At 47.4% G+C, this 13,305-nt stretch overlaps 2 protein-coding genes across 6 annotated transcripts in view; one reads left to right on the plus strand and one right to left on the minus strand.

The window, feature by feature from the left end:
- kcnh7 (potassium channel, voltage gated eag related subfamily H, member 7) overlaps nt 1–8,267 on the minus strand; it is a 52,723-nt gene extending 44,456 nt beyond the window's left edge. For 4 of the 5 annotated variants that reach the window (XM_070994094.1, XM_070994092.1, XM_070994091.1 and 1 more), the window contains exons 1-2: nt 7,870–8,256; nt 6,845–7,075 (exon numbers count right to left, since the gene is read on the minus strand). In XM_070994094.1, the coding sequence (XP_070850195.1) occupies nt 6,845–7,075; nt 7,870–7,945 (307 nt within the window). In that variant the 5' untranslated portion in view covers nt 7,946–8,256. Of the gene's footprint in view, nt 1–6,844; nt 7,076–7,869 lie in introns of all 5 variants that reach the window. The other variant, XM_070994093.1, reaches the window with a different exon arrangement.
- The window catches only part of LOC139352059 (grancalcin-like), a 142,265-nt gene that overhangs the window by 51,420 nt on the left and 77,540 nt on the right, over nt 1–13,305 (plus strand). The window lies entirely within an intron of this gene.

Genomic DNA, 13,305 nt, shown 5'->3' on the forward strand with positions numbered 1-13,305 from the left:
CGGCTTGTTTGCACGGAAATGCTCGACGTCAAACCCGAGTAAACAACCACAAGTTAACACTGACTGCACTTAGAGAGGAACTTTACATCCATTACAGCCGAGAAAAGGAGGGACGAGGTGTCGGAGACAGAAGTGGGGCCATCCATGATTGGACCGGATTCAAGCAGGCGTTCCACAATGGAGGACGCCATCTGATGTTTGGCTTCACCTGACTCCCTCCCTGACACCTTCATTTACTCTCCTGCCCGCTCGCTCGCTTCATCCCTCACAGTCGTACAAAACGTCAAACTCAGTTTAAAATGAGCACTCCGTCCTACGAGCCCGCACTCCCTCATTTTGTCTCGCTGTTGCCCCGTCTTTCTTCCTCCCCCCTCCCTGCATCTGCTCGTCTCACTTCATGCTTGTGTCTTTCGCGGACACAAGCTGTCCACTGCGTGCAGCTGAACCCGGGCATGTGGACGAGACCGCGGGCAAGCAGAATAACAGCTTATCTTGTTTGCACAGCGGCGGATGTACAAGAATTGGTTTAACAGAGGATGGTTTCCACTCCAGAGTCACGCCATCAAACTCAGGCCACAAATAGCCCGAGTGGCATCATCTTCAGTCCTCATGTCTGGCTCAGGGCTGCAGACGCTCAATCACCGCTTTCTTGTTATTCTGAAGAGCTGTTCAGCGGTTTACCTCAGCAGCATCTGCACCGAGAGAACAATGTCCATCATGAAGACACCTTGAAGTCTGTTGAAAACGTAAAAACACCACCACGCGTTTGCAGCTGTCTTATACTTAACATTCAGAGCTCGAACAGGAAGTGTTTTATTCCACTGCGGGAGTAATTCAGCCGCTTTCCACTGACTTTCCTCTAATTTTGAACTGTCGTCCGAAGTAACTCAAATGGAAACTCTGCCGCTTTTAGACATCAAAGTGTGTTTCCAGGTGCTGGGGAGCACTGCAGCATATGTGTGAGAAGTAATTTAAAGCCCTTTGTGGCTCCAGAGGGAGCTGTGTGAAGTCTGATAAATGTCCTCATGTGAGGTTACTCAAGGCGGCGCCAGTCGGGGCTGAATACTACGTGTGAAAATGAAAGAGTCAGGAGGTGTGGAGCCAAAAGGAGGTGAGCTGTGGCTGCTCCTCGTGTCTAAATGAGGCTAGCAGCTTACGTACGTGCTAGCATAGCACGCCTGAACCGGCTGAGTTGGATGGTGGATGCCAGGTTGTGACGAGGTGCAGTCAAGCACGTGGACACACCACCCAAAAACTTCAAGAATCAAGCGAGTGAGCTGCTCCACGACGCTCCGAGCGCCAAACCAAAGAGAGATCTGTGGCTTTTGTGAACAGATTCCTACGAGTGAAATGCTAAATCAGTGGGCTTTTTAAATGATGTCACCGGTTCAGGAGCAGAGCTGGAACAAGTTTTAACCGATGTGTCACTGAGTCGCCTTCCAAGCTAGAAACGGCAAACATGTGCAGGTCCCAGCTTGAGGGATAAGAGGCAATTTGGGCAAAACTGTTGAGGAAATAATGTTCACATTAACCAGCTAAAACAATCATTAGTGGCATTATTCACGGGTTAATAATGCATAAAACAGCTTAGGATGTACATGTTTAATAAGTAAGAGAAGAGTAAATCCACAGAGGGCGCTGACTTTAACGTCTCCATTAAACAAAGGCCACACGTGCGACGTCTCCGTCCCCAGAGTCAGATCTTCCTTCAGCTTTTATTTTTCATTTTAAAGGCGGAGGAAAAAAATAAACCTTGAATCTCAGCGAGCATCGCTGAAGCAGCACGAGCAACTTTAATCTATTTATAGCATGACATTTTCAGTCTCATTTGCTATCTGCGAGCGAGAGCTCTTACCATGCAGCGAGCTTATGGATTTCCTGCTGCACCACGGGCCCTGAGAGGCGGCTCTTCTTCAGGGAAACTAAAACACTGACATTATTCTTTCTGAATCACTGAGTGAGGAGGCAGGTCGAGCAACTGATGCTGATTAAAGACGTGCTGCTGCACAGTATTTTTGAAGCTGTCACTAAAACAAACTAACTGAATGCATTCATTGAAAAATAAGCGCAGAGTAGCGCGTTGACTGTAGCGTTAGCTGCGGCTGCTAACTGCTGATGGGCTTTAAAAAAAAGAGCTTGTGCTTCTAGCTATTGCTTTATGGCTCGCATTTGTTTTAGATGAGTACAAATCATCTCATCTTACAAATCCACTGTCTCACTGCTGTATTGTCTAATTACTCTACGCAGCATTTACACAGGCCGTGAAGAGGACATCTCTTACAAAACCCTGCCAGCAGAAAAAGAAACCTCATGCTAAATCTTGGCAACTTTGCAGCATTTTCGTGCAAGGCCACACAGAGGAGCGACTCAAGGGCTAATTAAAAGGAAGATTATTACATTTGAGGTCTTTTCCTTTTGCTCTCACCTGCAGTTTGAACAACTACACTGTACGACCGTTGCGGGTGAGCTTTGATTTTTAATGACATCCTTGGCTCAAACCCGCTGTGCTAAAGACAGTAAGCTCACCTCACTGTGGGGCCCAATGTGAAGGTAACTTAAATGTTTCGTCCAGTAAAAAAATCCCTTTTCCTGAGTGAAACTGAGAGGGAAAAGAGAGATGAATGTTAGAAGAATCGCCTTCAGACACAGCGCCAGCAAGGCTCCCCGAGTTAAGCACAAAATGACCACGAACAGGTGGAATCAGTGCTGTGTTAAGGCTACAACAGCGAGCAGTAAAGTGAAATCTTATGTTTAATACAAGTCCAAAACAGGAGGGACGCTGCGTAAAGCCTAAATAAAACAGGAAGTCATAATATAATATAACATAGAGACAATATATTCAATGTTTGGGCTCATCTGCTTCATTGATTTCTGTAATAATCTGATCTGATTATTGTGAATCTGATGCAGCAACACATTTCAAAGACTGGCAAAGTAGTGGAACGCTCCAAAAACACCTGTTTGGACCATTCCACAGGTAAACAGGTGACAGCATCATGATTGGCTATGAAAGTCCCAACTTTTTTGGAATCAGGGTTGTAAGATTATCTCGTTAAGGGTTATATATCTGCAAAGTGATGCACAGATCCAATGTAAATAACTACTGGATGAGCAGAGATTTGGCTTTTATGAGAATATAACTGTGAAATTCATGCCATCGTCCACAGTACCACACACACACACTCTCGCACACACACACACAGCACTTACACAAACACTACATTTTGCATAATGACTGCTGCAATATCCTCTCGTTCTGTCACACAGCCACCGGTTTGTTTTTCCACTGGTTTCGAATGGAAACAAAGACTGAAATGCATAAATATGTGGGATGATGACGGCAAAGAGCAAAGCGAAACAGCACTAATGGCTCGCTCTGTCTTTAACGCTCAGAGAATTCAGAGAACATGCACAAGTTTAATTATCAAAACACAGTCCTGTTAAAGGTGAGTCAGTGCAGGACGGGACAACACTTTAAGAAATCTGGTGCAAAACGTCCAAAAAAAAAGTCACATTTGAGAACAGCTGGTCTGTCCTGAGAGCAGTAAACAGCTCCACCACTTCAATGACAGCTACCTCTCCTATAGAGGTCATCGAGATCCGTGAAGGCAAAAGGACCAGCGGCTCCACGAGGGCGCAAATCATAAAGCATTAAGGACGCGCCAGAGATTGTGCTGACGAGCAGAATCTCCTTCACGGCCTGCAAAGGACAGCGGGAGAGGCGTTAGCGCAGACCCCAGGTCACAGGATTAAGAAGGAGATGATTGCCTCGCAGAAACCCCAGAGGTCCACCGCGAGGAGCGCAATCAGTTTGCTGCAATGACATTTCTCCTGGAATTCCAGCACAGGACGCAGCAGAGATGGAGCTGAGAGCAAAAACGAGGGACAGGAGCAGTTACAGCGACTCATTCATTCATGTTTACGCCGCAGATAGCACTGCCTTGGTCTGACTGTGCGCCTCTCTGCTTCCTTTTGCCCACTTTCATGTTTTCAAAGACGTTCGCGGTGCGTTGCTCCCTCTGGAGCTGCCTCGCCGCAGTCTGATCACAGGAAAGCTGCGCAGTCAACAGCTAAGAGAGTTCGACAAACAAAAACCAACCGGGAGCGCCACATTGTCACTGGATTACGAGGTTACAACTAGGGAAACATGAAATCGTGTCAAAGGATGATCTCCAGTCTGATTAACTGCACGGCCATGCTTGCTCATTATAAAAAGGAGATTATAAGAGCGGCCTGCCTTGTTGAAACAGGTGTGTGACCTTCCCTGGAGAAGCTCTGAGTCAGGTGAGAGGAAAACACTGAGGTAATTAGAGGCATAGCATACAGGACGGTAATGAGGCCTCCTCCCCGCTGCAGGGTCCGACAGTCAGAGGCCCCCCAGCTCTTTTTACTTGAGTCTCCTGTGGGCCAGCCAGCGGAGGGAAGGCGTTGGGCCGTCATTGATTTCCCCTTTCCAATGCGCCGGTCTTGAAGATCAATGCAACATGAAGGTATTTGTGTCCTCATTAAAGCTGTTTGCTCAGTGGATCGATGCAGACTGAACCCCCGGCTTGCTCTGGCTGACAATACAGCGGCCTAGAGAGGCGTCAGACTGGTTACGGCTGAGTTTAAACTACTTCAAATCCTTTACCTCCCTGATAGCGCAGTATAAAACTACTCCAGTGTGAGCACATGGTACCACTTGTGAGTGGATTATAATGCATTCAGAGGGCCATATGATTAGACTCAAACACACATAATGCTTTCTGATGCGCTACATCAACACTTCAACAATCAACTGCAGTCATGAAAATTATGAATGCATCATAATTCGCCATGAAAGCCCCCGTAACGCGCTGCAGATGTGGTGCTCACCTTGGCTCCTCTTAGGTCAGCAGCATGTTTTATGGCTTTCAAAGAACATTTTCGTTTTGTTAATTAGTCCAACAAATATTCCCAGAGGGTGTGTTCACAGCATCATCCTCTGGTGACACAGCACTGCTCACTAATGGCTCCTTTAAACAAAGCTGCACAGAACAGAAGATGTGAAGAACCTTCAGCGAAGGTTCCTGATCCTGACTGAGCGTCTAATGATGCTTTTTCAGGCGAGTCAAAGTTCAGCAGAAACAACATAAACAAGGCTGAGGGTTGCAGATTGACAGTCCCACGAGGCACAGGTTAAAGCCCACTCCAAAAAATGAGCTGCCTCCTCCCTCGAGCATTTTTCTGCAACTTTATCTTTCAACCTTTGACCCCACACATCTATGTCTCCCCGGGTGCTATCATTTGTAGCTGTTCTGTAAACTGTCCTCCACCTAATCTGCAGCACCTCTCTGCCTCTGGGTTTTCTCATACCTGCCCGGGTATGAATTACACAAACACACACACACACTGTCTTGAAAGACAGCACTTCTGAGCTCCGATCGCACATCAGAAGTCAAAACAAACGGGGCTGGCAGTGTCTCGTTTCATTTGGCAAAATCCACGTGAGCAGAGATGAATTTGAAGCAGACGTTCCACTTGCGCCACTCTTTGGTACCCAGTTTACTTCAGTCATGGGACATCGGTCAGACACTCGAATGGTCAAGGTTCGCTGGTGGAAGCAGCCCTGAGGGGGCTTTAGGGGATTTCAGCAAATACTGTTTAACATTTTGTTAAATTATCTTGCTTGCTACCGCTCTCAAAGCGTAATTCATATGATTCATTGGTACAAGAAAGGTTTTCCTTCTTGTTTAGTTTCTGCAGCAATAATTGAATACATTCAGCCTCATGAAAAAGCTGCCTCACCGGGCTCGGCTTGAGTGTGGACGATTGATTTTCATTTCATTAAAAACAACTCACACGGCAGCGTTAGCAAGCACTGAGGAGGAGACACATAGAAAGCGTATATACGACAAACACGCAGGCGATCCCCGCACACCGTAGCTCTTATAAAACTATTAATCCTCATTTGTGCCACGGTGAAACCTCACCGGTCCCCGAGCGTTATGCAAGGAGGCTTAATCATCTGAATACATATGTCATTGTTAGAGGTCACCGCATGAACTCTCCCTGAACCAGCGCAGATGAGGCTGACTGCTTTAGACTCTCACTCCGGAGCTCGCCTTGTAACTCATCAAAACAATACCAGCTGTCATGCCAAGTCATGATCTCCATGCAGTGCTCATAAGCAGCATATGCATGCCAGCAGATTATCTAAGCTATGGAAAAGCCACGCGGACGCAGTCAGTCCCAGGCAATGGTCAGGCCCGTGAGGACCAGCAGGGTCTTTAAAGGCTAAAGTTAGCTGAGTGTGACATCTGTGTACACGATACTGTACAGCATGAAGCTATTTTTTTCTGGAGGTGATTAGAAGAGAAGCGGAGGAACCACACACCTCACTATGCTCACAGCAGTCTTTAGGGAAGTGAGCTACATCCTTCCTAGGGTGCCCCATCGAGCGCAGGCTAATGAACATCTTTCCCAGCCACGCAGCGCCTACATCGTTTCAAAACTGGACTTCACAGCAGAGGAAACCTTCGCAGCTGCCCCCCCCCCCCCCCCCCCAGGGTTCGAAATGGGTGCACTCAGTGATTCGCTGCTGCAAAATGCTCCAGATAGAGCCGACTCAGAACTAAAAATTACCCGCGCTGTGCCCGGAGTGTAAAAGTCACCTTTATCCCACATTCATGTGCGTAGCTTGCATCAACACTGCAGGTGCGCAGCACAAAGGTAACGCTGTGACACTGAGTGCTTTCAGAGTCAAACGGCAGAAAGACTTTTGGAGGTGAAGCGAGAGAGCTTCGGCGTGCTTTCTAAAGGTGGGACGACTGCAGCAGCGTCATGTCATGTGCTGTACGCGCCACCTGAGCCCAGCAGCACTCACCATCCTTGCGGTGGTAGGTGATCTCCACTTTGCGCTCCTCCGAGCCCAGCAGCGCCTGGGCCACCTGGGCCACCGCGTGGCGGTTGGTGAACTGGCCGTGCAGGAAGTCGCAGGTGCACGGCTTCTGCATGACGTCCGGCCTGGAGAAGCCCGTCATCTCGCAGAAGCCGTCATTACAGTAGATAATAGCGCAGTTCTGCACCCGGGCGTTGGCTATGATGAATTTCTTATCTGTAGGGGGTAAAAGGAGAGATGAGGGGTTAATCTGCTCATCACTTGTTATTAAACATGTGGATATTATCAATTCATACATTAAAAGAATAAATACATTAACAGGAATATGAAAAAATGAGAACATGGCACACAAATATAAACACATGCAGGTGGGTGTAATGGCTTTAAAAGGAATTATCCTCCATTATGTTCTTTAATATAGGTGCTCAACTGTTCCAGGGATTTAAAAATCAAACTCCATAAGCAGGCTGGATTGCTTTATACTTGTTATTGCCTTTTCATTGACTGGAATAGCCGTTTTATTGAACTCATCTACGGCACAACGGATGCTTTACTCAATAGGCCTCCAGCATGGTGTCCAGCGACAAATAATCCACGGAAACCAAACATGACTGCGGGGTTTAATGAGGGCAATGAAGGCATTTTGGGGATATGATCTGAAAGTAATGAAATCCCTTAATCCCCTTTTTCCCCCACATGCAGCTTTTTAAACTCCAATCTCCTCTGGAGCAGGAGTGCAGCACCACAGACCCATAAAACAAACCGGGGGCTTGATAAGGCTGCAGGATAATTAACTTCTAATGACTTTTCATGGAGCCACGTATCAAAATCAGAGGAAAAATAGAATTTGTACAGCGCATCTGCATCACAAGCCCTCTTCTAAAAGACGGCCTTTTTGGCGATTTCCTGAGGATTAATGATGAGTGATGGTGAGGATGCAGCAGGACAGACACAAAAGACAGGCTTCACAACAGACCCGCACAGCGCTGGACAGCAGGAGAGGTACTCACTTTGTCCTTCGAATTTCCGAATAATTACTCCCAAAAAGGTGTTTTGAGGCGCAACATGACCCCTCCGGACAGGCATGGTTCCCCGATAAAAAAATCTTTGGCTGTCCGAGTAAGAGCGCCTTCCGTCAAGTTCTAGCGGGTGACAACCGAAGCCAGAGGGGCTCCCCGTTTCCTTTGTCACCAGTCAGTCATCCTCGTAGGAAAATCTCCCCCCTCTGATTTCTTTTCTGTTCCCGACCCCCCGTGTTTCCCTTATTTCAACTCCGACGCGTCCCCGGTTGAGCGCATCGCAGAGGCGTCCCTGCGCTCCTCGCCGACGTGAAACTGGAAAGAAAGGAGTCGGTAAAACGCAGTTTAACCAACATTTCACCGCCGCTCCTCGAAAGCGCTGTGCGCGCGTGTGCCGGCGCGTGAGCGGACGTGCGTGCGTGCGCGCGGGGGTCTATTGTTGTGAAGGGAAGACGGATGGTCTCCGAGGCCAATGGCTGCGAGGCTGGCGGAGCGGAGAGGCGCACCAGCGACACTGCGAAGGGAAAAACCCACATGGATGCGTAGACAAAGCGGCAGACGGAGAGAGAGTGGAGGCTGGGCTGGCCGGTAACGGATTACTGTAACGCGTTACCACCACGGTACCCTACTACTCTGAGGCACCTGGCTCATAGTTAGCAACGTCAACAATTTGCAATCCCCTTCTAGCTTGTTTTTCAGACACATTAAATCAAATTATGACAGCATTACCTCTCTCCTCCGCTCATTTCCGGTCTTACTTGTGTCACGCGCCTGGCGCAATTAAGTCAGCTCAGTGAGCGCGAGCTAGCTTCACTTTACCTGCTACACCTGAAGACATATGTTCATGTTACGACGCAGAGCTGCCTGATTTAACAAAGATAAAAGTACTAAAACATTACTTTTGACGCTAATGAGTGATTACTTTTGTCGGCACCTGTGACTTCTCGCGGAGTCACGTGACCAGCAGCGCCGGCAGGGCAGCAAACGCAGGTGCGCGGGCCGGCTCATTAGGTGAGAGCCCTTCAGCCGCGATTTGGTTGGGCGGCCGTGTTTTAAATATCCTCCGTAGCCTCGAGTTTCCGCCTCACAGTTTGCATAAAATGAGACAGGGCTCCAGCGGCGCTGCCTCGGGAGCGGAGGAGGCCGCTGCGGTGGGCGCTGGCCATGGTGCTGCCGAGGCTGCTCCCGGTCCCCATGCGCGCAGCTTAAGACATTTTGAGGAGGGACGCATGAGCAGGACATGGGACAGAGTGGGAGTGATGGACATGACAGCATATTTCAGATACTCCTCAACTAATCCTCAGCTGCACAAATCTATGTGCATTGTTCACCAGGATAGAACTACAGTACAGGAAGTAAAATCACTGATATCCAGATGTTTCAAACTGTGTATTATCTGATTATTAGTTGTGATGCAAAGCAGGATGTCGGGAGCTGGTCGTAATAGCTGCAGTTGTATGATAAATGTGGAATAAAAGCAGTTTATTCCTCTCCTTCTACTTTCCTTTCAGATCCGATTCATCCCCCTTCCCTGTGTCGCTTTGAGCGTCTCGCCCTCACACACACAGGCAAACAAACACACCCAGAGTCTAGTGAAACATCTGTCCTGGTCTTGCACCAGCTCTCCCTCCATCTGGTCCTTTGAACAAGCGATTCGGTCCGCACACAGACACGGGGGGGTTGGGGGGGGCTGGAGAGAGGGTGGCATATGCTGCTTTTACAACCTTTTGTTTTAACGGCGGTAGGGTCCACGTGAAGGCAGCCTTTGTCCCACACTGTCCTCTCATCATGCACCAGCTTTCTCTGGACGTGCCTGCAGCTTGTGGCCTGCCCATTGGCATTTTTATCAGCGCTCATCTGCATTTTGTTGCCCCACATCCTGTTTCTCACCACACTTAACGCTGTAATGACATTTGAATTCATAAAAACAAGTTAATCTGTCGCACTGATCTTCATTCCTCTCTCATTTCCCCCTTTTTGTGTCTCACACACACAGCGAGCACGACCCACCACGGCGACACAGTAAAGGCTAAGCCCGCCCTTGAGTCATATTCACATTAAAGGAAGTGACAACATTAATTAATTGTATTTTAGCTCATAATACACTCACTGAATGGGCAGCTGCTGGTGAGGAACACCATTTTCAGACAGGAGAGCTTAATCCTTAAGAAGTAGGAACACACACACTTTAAAAGCAGCTCCTTTGTTATTGTGCAGAGGAAATGCAGAGGGGCACAGTGTGTGGTTACACATATGTATTACACCAGTTTAGGAAAGAGCTAAATGTCTTGAATGCAACACCGGTGTGGGAATCCGCTCTTCTTCACAACAAATAAAGACACATGATGGTCTCAAGGCCAAAAGCCAGAGTGAAGCAATAAAGAGCTGCAACCTGCAGGACCACTACAGCACAGTGGGAGCACCTCAGGCTCAAACCTTTGATTGTATAGCAAGTTTTTTTCTACATTTCTGAGGTCCTTTGGGCGCGATCAACAAAAGATGACCCAATCTTCAGCCGGCTAGCAGCACAGGATGCCGGTCGGTCCATCATCTCAGTCCAGAATGAAGCATCTCAACAGCTAACATTTGGATAATCATGAAACTCTGTACAGATATTTCTTTGTACTGACTTTTCCTCTAGCGCCACCATGAGGTTGCCAGCTGTGGGTTTCAGTATACACACATGCACACCCCTCCTTTGGATCACCTGTAATCCATCATCAGATCAGCATGTTAATTTGTCCAATAGAAAAAAAAACTTCCCCATCAGCTGGCATGCTAACACTAAACTAAGGTGAAGGTGGTTCACATTAAATCTGCTTAGCATCAGTGTGTTAGCATTTTCACTGTGATGTGTGCCTTCATTAGCATTTAGCTCGAAGCACCGCTGTGCCTCACATGGCTGCCGTGGCTGCACGCTGTCTGTCTTCCTCAAAACATCAGCCTGTAATAAAACCGTTTTGAGTGAAATAAAAGACATTTTATCTCCTTTTTTCACCCGACACCCTATAAATAAGACATTTTAAGCATTTTCTAAGGATGAATAAATTAAAAAACAGCTATTGGTCAAATAAAAAAAACAGTCGTTCGGGGCGATGGATCCTCTTCTTGCCATATAAAAACACAAGTTTCTTACACACTTCAGTGTGTTCATACCCTTTATGTTGCAGCTGCACCGTCCCCTGTTGTTAACTGGGTGAGGAAGATGAGTGAAGGGGTCAATGTCGAATGTTATGGTGCTTAAATTTGCCTTTGTTGAATCCTTACTGCCATCGTTAGCAGCGTCACCTTCATGATAATAAACTGCTATTGAAATCACACTGTTAATAATAAGAATTTCAAGAAATATATAATGAAATAACGTTAGATTTGTCGTACTGATGGCAGTTTATAGTGAGAAAAGGTAATTCAATGGCAACATGAAGGTTAAATCGCTCTGTTCAGTCAACCTTCTGAAACTAAACTACATCCCAAAATCCAGGAGCAGCTTTTCTGCTAGAAAGAGACAAGCAGCATGAAAAGGTCTGGCTCTGAGAACCGCAGTGCACCATGGGGATTTTCTGGAGGTGAGATGGCTCATTTAGGTTGAGTTAAGCGCAAGAAATGTCTCACAGAGCCGTCACAACTCAGACTGTGCTGCACCAAAACCTCAGACAATAACCACGAGCTTACCGGGAAACTCGTGAGAGGTTCATTCTGGGTAATCAGTGACAGTAATATAATAACATGCTCACGTCTCGTTTCCACGTATTCCTTAAATATCTCCTACCAGATGCTGCTGGCGAGGAAGCTCTGCGGTTTATGGGAACTGATAGCTATAAATAGATAAAACTGTATTTACTCTCCATTTATCCGCAGCATCGCTTCTGTTTATGCTCTTTATGAGGCCGCGTCCTACTGATCGGGTTTAAGAGAAGGAAATTAAGTTTTCCCCCGAAGACGCTGTTAAAGGTGCAATGAATAATTAAGTGGAAATTTAACAATGCAGCAGCGTTGTGGCTCTTCGTGGTGAAACATGAGGGAGCGCTGAAGGAGGGCTGGAGGGTCTGAGGATGTTTCAGAGGAGATATTTTCAGTGGTGATGAGTTCAGCTGGATTCCATTAAGTGCAACCAAGTGATCATTTCTATCACAGTGAAATGTTAAGACCCTTTGCCTCTTGGGAAATATTGTCAGGAGAGTCACTTTGTCCAACAATTTTATGGGCAAATTAATCTACCCGGTGACTGAGTTCTGCAGCTGCAATAATGAAACTCCACTTACAGACACACAATGTGAGTCACACAAACATGCTGCGGAGGCTCGGTGATGTGGGCTCTAATCATGTTGCTGCTGCTCGACAGTGTGGCTGGCGAGCCAACAGATGACACACTATTAAGCTTGAAGCATGCTGCCGGTAGTCGTGATCGCTTACTCCCGCTGGCATTTTGCTCTCAGGAATACATAATTTCATTCATGACAGAGTTATTGAACGGGGACAAAAACTTTCCAAGTTAATGAGTTCGCTAACTGTCAGCGAGCTTGTTTGCTAATGAGGTAATATGTTGGTGCCATGCCGCTGTCCTGACGGCCATTACTCTGCTTCCCCACCCATGTTCAGACCCTGACCATCCAACTCTAACCGAGCAACAACACGAGCAAATCAGAGGGATGTTGGTGGAGCACGTTCAGGCCGAGGAGTGGACGGTGCAACACGACTAACGGCTTTCTCCATTTTGGACTCTTCTGTCCCTCAAAGGTTAGCCAAGACAGTTCGTATTGGTCAACGGTGCAAATTTAGCCACGCTGAACCGTACGTTAAACATTTTAGCGCATTTACTTCGCCCCTACTATCGCTCATAGATCCGATGTAGGCCTACGATCGCAGCGATGTGTTAAAATGAACAGAATCTGCTGCTGAATTTCAGCTTTCAAAGCTTCTCTTTGACCCGGCCTCGAGGGGCAACGATCACAAAGTCTGTCGGAGGCGAAGGCTTCAGCGAGGATGGATGCTATTCTGTGGGTTTTGGGAGGAGGATAGAGCTGAAACCGCTACTTTATAATTGGAGCTGAGTCAGCAGGTGAATGATTACAACTTTGCCCTATGGGATCATCACGATCATTATGATGTATCGGAGAAAGAAAACGTGGTTATTACTGGAGAGCGTAACCTTGCCCCGGGCCCCGCTAATTAGAAAGACTAATAACAAACACTGCAAGCTCCTGACAGGCTGTCACTCTCGGTGCAAAGGGGTCCAGACTTGGCATTGCATGTGGTCGCGTGATGCAGCGATGCAGACGGTGCGAGAGGTGAGAGGGAGACTGTCCTTCAACCTGGGTTCACGCCCCTTTGACAGCAAGCATACATCCTACTGGACCGTCCTAGAGCAGGAGCAGACACTGAACTCTCGCCTGCTCCTGAGACGTTCAGCCAAATGAGAACTTTCCT

The sequence above is a fragment of the Chaetodon trifascialis genome, chromosome 24 (genome assembly GCF_039877785.1).
Source record: "Chaetodon trifascialis isolate fChaTrf1 chromosome 24, fChaTrf1.hap1, whole genome shotgun sequence".
Lineage (NCBI taxonomy): Eukaryota > Metazoa > Chordata > Actinopteri > Chaetodontiformes > Chaetodontidae > Chaetodon > Chaetodon trifascialis.